Source organism: Falco biarmicus, chromosome 4 (assembly GCF_023638135.1).
Source record: "Falco biarmicus isolate bFalBia1 chromosome 4, bFalBia1.pri, whole genome shotgun sequence".
NCBI lineage: Eukaryota > Metazoa > Chordata > Aves > Falconiformes > Falconidae > Falco > Falco biarmicus.
The window spans coordinates 15,095,600-15,109,837 of record NC_079291.1 but is presented as its reverse complement, the minus strand read 5'-3'; the positions used below and the strand labels follow the sequence as shown (position 1 = coordinate 15,109,837).

The 14,238-nt window shown below is 45.4% G+C and overlaps 1 protein-coding gene across 3 annotated transcripts in view; it reads left to right on the top strand.

The window, feature by feature from the left end:
- Nucleotides 1-8,072: 8,072 nt before the first annotated feature.
- TRAK1 (trafficking kinesin protein 1) overlaps nucleotides 8,073-14,238 on the top strand; it is a 140,923-nt gene continuing 134,757 nt past the window's right edge. For 2 of the 3 annotated variants that reach the window (XM_056334474.1, XM_056334473.1), the window contains exon 1: nucleotides 8,073-8,509. In XM_056334474.1, coding sequence (XP_056190449.1) covers nucleotides 8,088-8,509 — 422 coding nt within the window. In that variant the 5' untranslated portion in view covers nucleotides 8,073-8,087. Of the gene's footprint in view, nucleotides 8,510-9,015; nucleotides 9,227-14,238 lie in introns of those variants that run through there. The other variant, XM_056334476.1, reaches the window with a different exon arrangement.

The window sequence follows — 14,238 nt, the reverse complement described above, 5'->3', positions numbered from 1 at the left end:
CGGGGGGGGGCACCGGCACAGCGCGCGGAGCGACCCCGGGAACGCCCGGGTGTTTCTCCCCTTACTCTAGCGAGAACACACCGCCAGGTCCCAGCCGCGCTCCGCTCCCCCCCGCGCACCGCCTGGATGGCCGCACCCCGCGCCCGTCTCCAGGAGACGGGGCCGGACGCCAGAAGCAGAGCGGAGCCGCCGCCGAGCCAGACCGCGCCGGCGTCAGAGCGGGCCCGCGGGGAAGTCCCGGATGTTGCGGCGGGGATGTTGTTGTTGGGGGTGTTGCGGATTGTCGCGACGGGAGAGGGCGGGGGGACAGCACGTGCCGGGGAGGGCGGGGCGTCAGGGGCGCAGCCGCCCTGGAGCCAGGCGCCCGGCGGGCTAACGGCGGCGGTGGTGCGAGCGGGAGGCGGGAGCGGGACCCCCTCGGGGGAGCTGCCCCTCAGGCGGGCTCCGGCTGCGCCCCCGGCGTTGGGGCTGCGGCTGTTGAGTGGAACCGCCGTAGGTCGGCTTCAATCGGAGCCACGTGTGGTGGCGCTGGGCCTTGTGGCCTTGTGCGGATGCCTGAGGGACGCCTTGTTATAACAAAATTTAGCCCTTGAACCAAGTGGTTTTCAACTTTTTCAGTGGAGTTTCCACTTCATTTTTCATTCCAGTATGGTCTGGTTTGGGGATTTTTGTCTGGTTTTGGTTTTGTAAGGCCCTTGGAAAAAAAAAAGTATTCTTTTCTCTTGTGGGACAAAACATTTGACAACATTTGGTTTGTCAGGCTTCCTAGAGCGCGTTGTAAAGCATTATATTTTGTCCATTGCCCCACCTTCATCTCAACCTCCCAGCAGTTCTGAACCCCTTGATCCATACCAACCAGATTTGATAAAAGAAGTAGTTAATAGGTGGTAGAAGTAGTAGTTAATAGGAAGGATTCAATGTTTCTTCAGGCTGCGTGACAACAGATGGCTGGGTTTTTTACACACCCACACCCCCCCACACACTCACACCCCCGTACACAACATTTCATTATGAATTTAAACCTCCCAAATACTGGAAAAAAGGAACAATAAAACCAAACCATCCTATTTGGGAGAGGGATGTTAGGGACGTGTCAGTTGCAAGAAGCTCTTTGGTTTTGTTTCATAACCTTCGCAGACAGTGGAGGCTGTAGGCACAGAGCACAGATCTGGAGGAAATGAAGCTTCATTAGTTACACAGCTTGCCAAAAATTCTGTCACAGTTCAGCTGCTGAGGGGTTTGGTAGAGAGCCTACAAAACTGGTAAGAAGTCGGTGCTGCCCACCAGGATAATTTCTGCTGGTTTACTGGATACCCACATAGAATTGACTGGACTCACAAGCACTGAAAGGTATCACGTGCGCGTCCACAGCAAAATTGCTCACTCCTTAACAGCTCCAGATCCTGCCCCACTGTGCACCATAAGTTTTCAGCAATTGCAGAGTTGTTCTGTAATTACCAGTGAAGCTACCGCCTTGAAGCTGCACAAACTATTTTTTTTCCATTTCTTTTTTTAATGTTAATGAGTAGTTGACTAGATATAAATAAACCAAATGTCTAAGTATACATCACCTAGTTTCTTTTAGTAAGCACAAGAAAAGTATGCTTTGAAGAGGGGTTTATTTAGATTTCAGAAAACTGTGTATTTTATCTTTGGCTCTGTTGCGAGTGACCGATATAAAGGAGAAGGAATAGAATATTAGCTCAACTGCAGACCTGTCCTGAGAGCAGCCTGATGACACATCACTTAATTTCATTGTCCCTGTCCAAGAGGACAAAACTAAGTCACAATATCAAGTTGTGACACAATATCAAGTTGCCTTTGCTTCCAAATTTCTAGTGTTCCTATGTACAGCTTTCTGTTAAATTAGCCTGGGTTAGGGATCATTTCTTTACAAAGGGGGTAAATGCCCCATTCTAGTGGAGTGAGATGGTATGAACTTTAACGAAGTCTGTTGTTGAAATCTTCATGTAATAGTGGCAATAGTATTAGAAATTACAGAGAAACACCTAAAATGCTTTAAGAACAAACTAGATCGCTTTTCAAATTAAGTGTCTCCATAATGAAGAATTTTCAGTGTAATTAAAGGCAGACACAGGGGGATGTGTTGACTTCAACACCTCTTTTTTCCAATACCTTTTAGGAACTATGGCACTTTTTTATTGTTGATACACACTTCATTACATGTCTACCTTTCGTACCATCTGGATGCACAATTTCAATGTACTCCAGATGGGGAATTTTGCCTTTGATTTGGTATAAAAATGGGGAATTATCTCTTTAAACATGCCATTTGCTTCCAATACAAGAGTTATCTTGAAGAAATAATCTAAATACAAGGACCGAAAAGGGATGTAATTGTAAGACCCTAATCTTTGGCCTTTTTCTTACTGTTTTAGTCTGTTACTCCTTTAGTCTGTAACTGAGCATGACTGAGCATTTTACTTAACTGCAGTAAACTTTTCTGTGGGAATATTTTCAGTGTTCAGGAATGGAATGCAAAATATTCTCTCTGCTGTTTGCACCATTTCAATACTCTTAGCAATCCGTACAGCAAACTCAGCCCTGTTCTTTGCCTGGCTATTATATCAGATGGTCAGATATAATCAAATTCTTGTTCTCAAATAAATATTTGATCTAATTTAAGGTAAACTGAGATCTTGTGATTGAAAACACATAGTTCAGGAATGCTTAAACTTTACTGCATTACCCTCAATGGGTACTACGGAAGCCTCTAACAGTTTGCCTGGCTCCCAAAAGCCTGACTAGTAGGCTATAATTTTAAGGTATGTTTACATGTTTTGTTTTCCTTTGACAAGAGGATCTTTTCTCTAGGTTGCTGCAATGCCTGTTGAAGATGCTATACAGTTCTGGTTTATTTTGCCACATGTACTAGGTTTTCTCCCAGCTATCATGATTACTCATGCTCTATCCCATCTTGCTAGTACATGGTGTCTCTTTCTATTCCAGACTGACCCCGTTCTCAAGAGAGTGTCTATTCTCAGCATGCTGGGTATGATGATTCAGTCACTTGTATATAATATTTTTATGTTGCATTTGCCTTGATGGTTCTGTCATTCCTGGAAAGTACATGGGGTCACTTTTCTGGCCTTTGACCATTTTAGCAGAGTGATGGACATGAACACACCTTTATATTGAGGTTTTTATTTTCAAATTCTTTTCCAGCATCCTCTTGAAACTAGTGCATACTTTCATTGTTCAAGTGAAACTATGTGTGTTTTTATTTTTGCATTTCTGTGGTAATATTAAGGTTCTCACATTTTGATATAGTCACCTTGTTTTTCTGCTACAAGGCTGCTGTATTCACTGGTCCTTCTAAAAGTTGCTGAATAAATTCAAATGTTACCATTCCAGTATTGTATGCTGATGATATTTGGGAGTAGCAGTGATTTTTCAAATTCTTTGGTAGTTTCTGGGATTCTTGTTTGGAAATCTGTTTTCTCCATCATAAGTTGACCTTTTCACTGAGGAAATGTTATTGCAAAACAGTCCTTGCCAATGTATTTGTTTCATGGGTGAGGGAAAATCTAGTAGTGGTTTCTTTCACAAGAACGTGGGTCCAAATCTCACCTCACTGGATCAGCTTGTAAGGTCACCAGTACTGCGTGTGTAGCATGCTTGTGTTGCCTCTTCCTCCCTTATGGTCTCAATGCTTTGCATATGTCTATGAATTGAAAGAGATATGGCAAGATAGAAATTTAAATACTGCAAATTTTAATACTCTCTGATTTAATACCTTTAAAGGCTGGTATATTACAAGCAGCTTTTACCTTTCCAGAATCATTGAGTTTCCTTGGGAAGTCAGCAACTGTTCTGTGTATGATACTGAAGTAAAAACCAACTTCCTTTCCCCCCCCCCGATTGAGTTTTATCTGCTAATGAGATGGGGTTAATTGTTATGGACTACCACAGTTTCTGCCAGGCATTCCTCATATCACATTCCTGAGTATCATCAGCTCTGATGCTGGCAGAGCTGGTAATTCTTCTGCAGCAAGGTTCACTACTAACAGCATTCCCAACACCTAAGCCTACCTGCTGGGTTCCACAATATGATGAGATGATGGCCTTGCTTGTGCAGGAAGGCTGAATAAGCCTTATCAAAATTTTGCTGTTTAGTGACTGTCATGCTGCTTATGTAATTTTGAGATTATGTAAATTATTAGGGATGCTTTCTTTTTCTGTGTATTTCAGTTCAAACAATTCCTTATTCTAATGCAATAGATGGTATGTAAAGCAGATGCAGTACTGGTTGAATTGCTTTCATCTGTTCTAGGTATAACATGTTGGGAGGACATCCCATTTTCTTCAAATACATTCAGCAGTTCAAACTCAACACAAGAGTCAAGTGCTTTATTATCAAGTATACAGATTGACTGCTTCAGCAGAAAGCAATGGCTTTTATGTTGCATATTCTGAAGCTGCATCCTGATTAGAATTCACAATGTCTTGAAGGTATTATCATCATTCCACAGTGTAATTTTCATTTGGCTTTGCTTGATTTTACTTTTTTTTCCTTTTCTTGCAAAATGCATGCCTGGCACATTCATCATTAGCCCACTATCTTGCATTTAATTTCCTCTTTGTTTGTGTACTTGTCTTGACTTCTAATGCTAATCTGAGCTTTATAAACTATTTACTCCAACTTGCATTTCATTAATGTCATATATGTGCAAAAACCCATCCTCTGACTCACTTTTTGCCGCCTTTGTGTTTTTTCAGACTGTAAGTTTTGGAATAATGCTTTATTTTGCCATAATTATTATATATGATCATCTACGCAGGACTTTTTCAATGGGTTTTCTCCTTAAGACCTTTTTATCTTCATTTTATTTGTCTCCTCTAGTTGTGTTTATGCTTTATCTTGTCTATAAACTCTCACTTTTTTGATTTAGCCTCTCATTTTCCTTGTGTTTTTTTTCCAAATTACATGTGTCTGCTCTCCTTAGGTCACAGTTGCAATAACACTACAGGCCAATGCCTGAATAAGTTGGTATTGCTCTTGAAAGATGCAGGAAATAAATTCCTGTAGAAAAGCAGTTAAGAAGGAGAAAGCATTGGTGCTGGCTAATGTTAGCTGGAGGAAGCATAGAGCTCTGAACAAGAAAAGCTTTTCTGCTGATTTGATTCTTCCAGGAAAGGCAGCAACCACAAACCCAGAAAAAAATCCATCAAAAGTACTCACATTTTTATTTTTTCACATGCTCAGTCAGACAACTTGCAAGAATCTATGTGTTTTGATATACAAGTAAAAGCAACAATAGCTTTACAAAAATCACCATTTTAACAAGAAAACATGTTGTACAGGCAGCATTATGCTGACACTGCATACATCCTTTTAAAGGACTTACAGCATTACTTAGTCCCTGCTCATGTAAAAGTGTGAAAAATGAGGCCAGTAACACTAGGTAGTAATGGGAAGAAGCACTGCAACTCCTTTCTTCTTAAATCCACCACACAGCTATTCAGAAACACATGTGTTGGATAAGTTTTAGTAGTTGTTTTTTTTTTCTCAGATCATTTGTTTATGCCCATTGGAATTAATTTGTTCTCTGAGATTAAAATCATCTACTCTACAATCATAGCTGCAGTTGGGTTCTTCAGCTGGCAAACTAACTAGGTATTTCTGAAACTGGTTTCAAATGCTTTTAAAGCAATATTGTATTTTATGATTGCTTTACAGGGATTATAAAAGAAGTTCTAGAGTGAGGAACATGCAAGAAAAACAACAGCATGCTCACTGAAAAGTATATTTGAGAAGTCTTCTATTTTAGCAGGGTGGAAATAAAAAGTCTGTTCTAGAGATGTAACCAAGAAAGCAAAATTGAGAATGAATGTGATAAGTATCATGCGATAATCAAGAAGAGAGAGGAAATGGAGAGGATAATGAAGACAGAAAGAGAGCACAGCAATCTAGGAAGCTTTTTTAAAGTATCTGGTTACTGGGTCAGTTGCCAGCTTCCGATCTACTAGGTGGATGAATTAAGATGACAGTAAGAATGCAATGTAGTGTGCTTACGTGCACTATAATACCATGCAACAAAAAATCATGAGGATTTGGTGCAGCAACCACCAAACAACTGCTGCTGTATCCCATGACCAGCATACAGACACACGGCTTGCATGCGAGGGGCATGTAATCCTGTAGCCCCAATTTCCCTCCCCTGATATACTCCCACATACTGTGTTTGTGTACAAACAGTGTCATTGCCATTTGTCCCACTGTGAAGGACGACTTCTCACTCTAACAACTCTTTTCAGTCTCAGCAGAACATCTCAAATCCTTGTTCCTTACAGATGTGACAGGTCAAATGGTTCTTCTCAGCAAGAAGTCTCCAATCATGCAGACTTGTTTCTCTCTATTGTTGGTGTCGATCTTTACTTTTCTTCTTCTTGGTTTTCCTTCTGCCTGCAGATCTTTTCTGCCTTCCGTTTTTTTCAGCACTGGATTTTCTTCCTGGCCTCCGATTCCAAGATGCCTCAGTTGTGTGCCTTCTGTTTTTGTGGAACTGAAAGTTTATTTATTTTATTTTTTTTAATCCCTTACCAGCCTACTTTGCTCTTTTTCTGTTTCTCATTGGCATTCTTTAAAGCACAGATCAAACTTCTTTAAAACTACTTCTTCACTGTGCAGACTATAACCCCTCGCTGCTGTCTTGGGCTTATGTTACACATTACATGTAACAAGTGCCCAGCTCTTGCTGAAAGTCTCTATCACTTGTTTGCAACTCCGCAGTCTTGTTCCCTCTCTTGTGCAACCTCTGTCCCTCATCTGACTCCATTCTTAGCCGTTTCAGGAATTAATCAGAAAACTACCCTTTTTTAAAGTCTCCTGATGTAGCTTACTTACTCACTAACCCCAGGGTCACATGTATACAAGACCAGGCACAAAGGAAGCAACCTTTTTAAAGATACCTAGGCGTTAGACTTCCTAGCAGTAACATGACGTTTCAATTTTGGGGAAGAGTTAGATGAGACTATCAAGATGATTTAGGAGTGCAGCATTACCAAAGGGATGGTTCTGTTCCTCCCTGACAAAGGGTTTCAACTCTTCCTTTGTGCTCGATCCTGATACTTTTATGACCTTAGGGTGAATCTATTTCAGTTCACTGATCTGGCAGAAAACTGACAAGCAAAAAAGTATTATTAGTTCTGTGTCAGGTTAGTAACCAAGTCACTCACTGAGGAATCCTAAGCAGCAGAGCCACAGAAACTCCAGGGGAAATCCAGGAGTGCCTGGCTTGTCCATGGAAGTGGGGAGAGCAGCCTGCTCCTCTTGGCAGCAGCACGCCTTTAGGTTGACTCACATGCCCCATCAACCACATGCACCCTTAGTCACTTCAGGGGATCTGCTCTAAAGACACGCCTGTTTGGCAGGCATCTGTGAATCCTCTGTTGTCCTTGACATATTTCTCTTCTCTCTTCTATCACCCAAGCGCATCCCCATCTGGGATTCTCTTTGTTTGCATCTGTGAAGGGTTGGACCATTTCGTTTTATGGGTTATTCAGGGTCAAACCACGAATCCATTTACACTCTCTCGAGGTTAACATACATCCCACGCTTCCGGAATCCTGTCACCAGCATGACTAGAACTTTTTTGTCTTACCAGCTGTAACCTTGGACACAATTCTGTTCTTCCTTTGCCACTGAACAAAAACAATCAAACCCTCCTCCAGCAAATAGTTCTGTGAGCTGCAGAAATAAGACGGCATGATTTCCTCTGTTTGTTTGTTGGTGTTTTCTTGGTTTTTTTTAATGATTAGATATATTAAGAACCTGAACTGAAGCTTTCCTCTGCAGGTGGGGCATTAATAACTAATCTTTCCCATTGGGGATTTTCTGGTGTCTAATACATCTTGCACACAGATTCCTCTCCTTTGTGCCTCTACCAAAATGCACATTTTGAATGTCTAACTTTCACCACAACCCTCTCTCCTATTCCCTAGTCAGTTCTTCTGTCCACCTGCGCCCCTGCAGCCGGGCTGGGTGCTTCGCCAGGGTTTTGGTCAAGCCTTTTTGCCCGGCCCAGGCAGGCAGCGCTCTCGCACGCACCGTGGCAAATTCCGGAATGGGTCCCCGCGGCAGTCAGGCGGCTGTACCAGCCCAGGTCATTCAAAAGCGAGGTGGCCAAGGTGGCCACAAGAAATCCGAACGCCTGTCAGAACCGAGGCCCCCTTCGCTGGCACAGGGCGGGCAGCTGAGCGGGTCTGCGCCGCGCCAGCCCACCCCGCCAGCGCGGAGGCGCCGTGGGCCGGGGCAGGGAGGAAGGGCTTGGGGAGACAGGACCCTGCCGCCCGGCGGGGCCCTCCCCGCCGCCCAGACCGACCCGTGGCCGCTGCCGAGCCAGCTGCATCTCCCCCGCGGCGGGGAGCCGCCCGCTTCTGTCCTGCGGGAGGCGGCAGGAGCCCCGGGGCGGCGCGGGCCCGGCACCCCTCTCCGCAGCGGCCGAGTCCGGGCAGCGTTCGGCCGGGGGAGCCGGCCGAAGCAGCGGTGAGTTACTTGGGTGGGCGGCGGTGGGCAGCGGTACCCGCGCAGCGGCAAACGCCCCCGCCGCGGAGAGCCCGCTCCTGCCCCGGCGCATGGCAGTCCGCCCCGCCGGCCCGGACCGCGGCGGGGGGCCAGTTGCCGAGCGACGCGCGGCCCCTCCTCCGCGGCAGGGCTGGGCCATGAGGTAATGGCCGCCGGGGAGCGCTGCGACTACCGAGCCAGCGGTGGCCGGCGGCGGCACTCCCCTTCCTGATGCCCCGCCGGCGGCGGGCGGCGCCGCAGCCCCCTAGGTGTCCGCGCCGCCCCGCCTCCCGAGGAGGCCCCGCGGCCCGGCCCGGCGGCGCGGGTGAGGCGAGCGGACCCCGGCGCCTAGCAGCCGCCCCACGTGCGCTGCCGCCCGGCCGGCGGGAGGGGCTCGCAGCGGTGCCGGGCGCTGCCTGAGCGCGGCCGCCGGGGCGGCGGCCCGGCCGGAGCGGCGCGGGAAGAGGGCGCATGAGGCGCCGGCGGGAGGAGGGGGGAGCAGCAGCCCGCCGGCCGCAGCAGCCCCTGCGCGCCACCCGCCGCGGCCTCTCAGCGGCGCGGGCCGCGGCCGAGCCGTGAGGGAAGCAGCAGCCCGGAGGTGGCCGCCGCCGGCAGCGAGGCTCCCCCGGCCCGCGGGGGCGCCGCCGCCCGCCCCCCGCCGCCGTTGCCGGCGCGCGCGCCTGGGGGGCCCGGAGCGGGGTGAGTGCGCCGGGCGGGGCGGGCAGCGGGGGCCGGTTGGCGCGTAACGGTTCGGCGGGGGGGCCGGGGGCCGCGCGGGGCCACCTCTGCCCCCGCTCGCCGTCGGGTCTCAGGTGAGCGGGCGGCTGCGGGGGGCGCGGGCTGTGCCGCGGCGCTGCGCGGGCGAGGCCTGCTCGCTCGTCGGGGAGCGGGGCGGGTGGCAGAGCAAGGTGCAGCGGCGCCTCCTCCTCCTCCTCGGGCCCCCGCAGCCCGGTGGTAGCGGGGCGACCTTCAGAGCAGGCTTGCCCGGGGGCGGGCGGAGCGCTGCGCCCTTTGTCCCTGCCGCCCCCCCAAAGGAGAGAGGCAGCGGGGTATAACCTTTTGCCGAAGGTCAAGAATCGCTTGGCACGTTCGGACTGTGAGTGATTTAGTTAAACCGCTGCCGTGGTCAGGAGGACCCCCGCTTCCAGGGATAGCTTTCATACCCGGGGGGGCGCACTTGGAAATGTTGTCTTGGTTTCTTCGGTGTCCGGGGTTATGGGTGGCTTTTGGCGGTATATACCTCAGTTTAAAACGGCTGAAATACTCCATGGTGTCTTTTAGCAAGTTTGCGATCTCAGTATCTGCTTTGGTTTGCAGCCGACGGTTTTCAACTACGTCTTTAGATGAGCTTATTTTAAGATAAAATGAGGGAATATCAAAAACCAGAACATCTGCTCAAAGGGTGAGAGCCCAGGCTTCTTATTCTCCCTTGCTTGGACCTTGGGAGAAGCCTCCTGTGTGGGCACTTTTCCCTGTCTTGCAGTCCATAACCTTATTTGAACCTTTCAGTCCACCGAGATTAAATCGTGGGTGTAATGGTTTTTGCAATCAGGAAAGCAACAGCAAAAAAATCAAGCTAAAACAAAACCACAGCAAACAACAGTTATGATGACCTGTTTGCCATATGTGCATGTTTTACTGCTGTGTGTTGTACAGTTTTGTGTACTGTAAGTAATGCCCTGGCCTCTGACCGTACTGGCACTGAACAGTGTTTAAATGTGGTTGTTCCTACTAGGGCTCTTCAGGAGTTTCTGTAAGAAGCCTGGAGGGAGTGTTGTCCCCTAGCCCAGGAACCATATTCACAAAGCTGTGCCTTTCCTGAGGCGCTGTAGCCTGTTCTAATTGAGCCAGAGCAACCTGTGATGACAACACATAAGAAAATCATTTTAGAAGCCCATAAAAAGAAAATCATGTTAAGCCATGATTACAGCTGTTACTTTTCTGTTTTCCAATGAACACCATTATAAGGGAGGAAAAACAGAAGGGTAAAAACCCTAATGGAAGGCAAACGTTTACAGCTTTTAATGTGAGCTGGTGAATTAAGTGAAGACCAGATGGCTGTATGTATGGATAGAATTTAAATTCCTATTGAAGTAAAACAAAAGTTTCTATCAGTTGCATGAATGAACTCCCACTTGCCAGTGGATTTAACTGCATGGTGGATGGCAGTAACAGAAATAAGTAACCTCTCTGGATCTATGGCAAAAAACCCCGTAACCAAACAAAAATGTTGCTGTTCATAACTGAGCTTGGTGCCTGTTCTAGAGCACTGGGTAGCACACCGGTATGCTAAAGAAGCATTAATGTGATTCTGCCTCTGAGGGTCCAACTAGTTTAATCCAGAGTCCTGACTAGTGAAGCAGTACCTGCCAGTTTTGCCATGTATATTGATGGCTCTTAACTTGGCATTCTGTCAGTTTGTGGGAGTTACTGAACTTGCATGTACCAGAGAATGAGATCAGATTGGAAAGATTTTGCCTGGAACTGTTTGGAACTCCTGTTCCCCTCTGCTGCAGCTCACACCTGAGCTCCTTTTTGCTTCACATTACATCTCCTGCAACAGATTACCAGCTGCTTTTGTAGACGTGATTTGATGCTAACCTTCCCGTGTCCTCTGAGGGTTTTCTTTTGACTTTTGAAATATTCCAGCCAGTCTACTTTGGGAGAGAAGAATGAGATTAGTACCATAGAAATTAGTGCAGGTTAAATATTTTTGTTTTAAATATGCACTTGATCAATAATACTGTTTCTTACTGTTGTCACTGTTTAATGTTGGAAAGGAAGAACGCTGGAACTTCCCACTATCTGCTATGATAGGCAATAAGCTGAAAGCAAGAGACTTTTTTTTTTTTTTTTTTTTTCTCCTAATAGTTTAGCAGAAAGAATTCTCAGAACGAGTGCTATTGAGGCAGCATCTGCAATCTCAAAAGGCAAGGAGTTAAACCCAAACCTTTTACCCTTTCTAAAAACTGTATGTGTTTTTGTTCTTAACAATCTCCTGCATTGCTTAAAATTTTCCTTGGGAGAGGGAACATAATCAGAGGGAAGGCAGTGTATGAGTTATGTTTGTTTGAAATTTATTTCTTTCTGAAGTTTTAAAATAGTTTTCTTTGATCTCTAGAGTTGGGGTGGTTTAGTACTCCTTTTAGTACTAGGATCAGAGGTAACATTTGTGGGACATCATTTGTTTTGCGTTGTCTGGATGTTGTACATTGTGAGTGGTTCTTGAGTCAAGGTTGATGGAGGGTTTCTCGTTAATTTGCAGAAAATGGTGTGTTCTTTGTTCCAAATTTTGAAACAGAAACTTTTCCCCCTGCCCTAGCAAAGATTGTTCTGTTTGCAAAAATGGGTGCCGCCTCTAATAAGTCTCTGGCATTAGGCCAGGTACCACTTTAACTCACACAGAACTGTCGCTTGATTTCACATGCTGTTTATTTCACTATACTTCCATATTAATACAAGAACAGGCAGACCAGTATATCAGAAGTCCTGATAACTACAATATGGAATTAGGAGCAGTGTTTTAGCCTGTTGGTCAGAGAACCATTGTTGATAGATAGGCTTTTATAACTGGTTCTGTTTTCCTTTTAAACTGTTCCTTTTCTCCAGATGTACACCTCTGTACAAAGCTTAGCGGCGGCACCAAGATCAAGATTAAAAAATAAACACACGTAAACTGCATGTAAAATGACCAAAGCCATCCTGACAACTCCCTGTGTGACGGTCACGTTAGTTGTTTCTGCTGTGAATGAGATTGACCTTGGTGTGTTGCATAAGGGCTATTAAAAGGAATAGATTCCAGTAGTGATTGCACACCAAGTGGCTTTCAGACTTCTCATAAAAACAGTAAGTAGGAGAAATGCTTTCTATTCGCTACATGAGAGCTGTTGCATGTCAGTTGTAGACAGTTCAGTTAATGTACAAAACTTTGTAATGCTGAACTGTAGAACTGGTTTGTGATCTACAGTGCCTGTGCAGTGAAGGTATGTTTGTGGGCCATGTTTGTTATCATTAAAACTCCATGAGCAATGCCTTTGCCTCCTTGGAATGCTGCCATTGTGTGGAGGGCTCAGTTTTGTGGGATCAGAGCTATATGTGGGAGAGAGAAAAATCTCGAGAATTAATTTCCTGTTAAGACAGGCTTTCCAAAGATACCAGTTGGTGTCTGATTCAGAGCCTTCCTGCTTACTCAGTGGTTTGACTGAGGTAGTTGTGTGAGTTCACGAGCACTCCCATTTTACTTTGTAACGAATAACATGATGGCTCCTAAATAAATTTCAGGTTTTCACTGCTAATATTATTTGTTCAAAACTGTCCTTTATTTGAACTTTGATTCATCAGTATGTCTCTCTTTATTGGAGCCTATTGATTGCAGTGCAAAAAGTCATGCTATATAGTCATCCTGCTTTTAGTTGTCCAGCTAAGAGGCTTATTGATAGCACAAACAGATTAGCTCAGAGATAATTCTTAGATTCAATTATGTTGGCAGATTTGCTTTAGTTAAATCGGTTAGTGACTGTACTGCAGTCGATTCTTTGCATTTACAGCTTCTCTGGACAGGATTGTCTAACCTTGCAGTCCATTAGGTGCTGTAAACCCAAATGATGATGCTACTTTTCAAGCAACATATATCATTGTGTGCATGCATTTTGTTTTTCAAGTATTCTGATGGATTAATATATATTAGAGCCCTGTTGTTTTTGCTTGCATTTGTAGCAGAAGTTGAAAACACAGTAGCAGTCAGTAATACAAAGGAGGAAGGAAACGTGAGAAGAGCTTGGTTTAAAAGCTCTCGCAGAGTTTCATTATTAGGTTGTTTTGACATAAGACCATGTTGCTCCTCAGCAGAGCAAATTTTCTCCTGGCTGTGGATTCCTTCTTCTGCCCCCTTCTGTATTATGTTGCTGGGAATCAACTCTGTGATGTAGCCCAGAACTGTTTTCAAGGTTAATTTTCAATCAGATTGTCTGACCTCTGAGCTGCTGAGCAGGCTGTTAGCAGTGAGGCAAAGGAAGCAATAGGAGTAAGTGGCTGAGGCTTAGGTGTCAGGAGGGAAAGTCTTCAGTGAGTATAAGCTGATTTTGAAACTGCTGCACTCTAAGCTTTGATATAACCAACACCAGTTGTGTCTTGGTAGATGAGATGCTAATGCCAAGCCTGACAATAACCTGCTACATATCTATGTGCTTATGGAATATTTTTGACTCTCATCACCTGTATGAACAGAAGAGAGAAATACTGAGCAGTTGATGTTCTCGGGCTATACAGATATTATCCATTATCATATAGAATGCAAATATACTTAAGAATAAATTTGAATATTTTCATTTTACTAGCTCTCAGTTTGGTCTGCATTTCTGAGTGTTCTTTCCTGAGCAAGATGCCCACAAATTATAGTCTTTATTGTGAATAATGCAGTCCTCAAAACTTAATGTATAAAATAGCATGATTTTAGATTTATAAAGTAATATGAACTAATCTTAGGAAAAAACCACAACCTTGTTTTCCTTCTGCCTTCTTCAGTTATTTGTTCTTAGCAGACTTCTTTGGACAGGCTTTCCCTTTTTAAAACTCATACAAAATCAGCAGAGCTTTTTGCCTTGGGTTTTATAGCATCAGCAGATAAATGTTTTTCTTCATAGACCATAAGACCAGAAAGAACTGGGTGATCTAGTTTCATTAGCAAAGCTGTGAGCTTATGGCTCCATCCT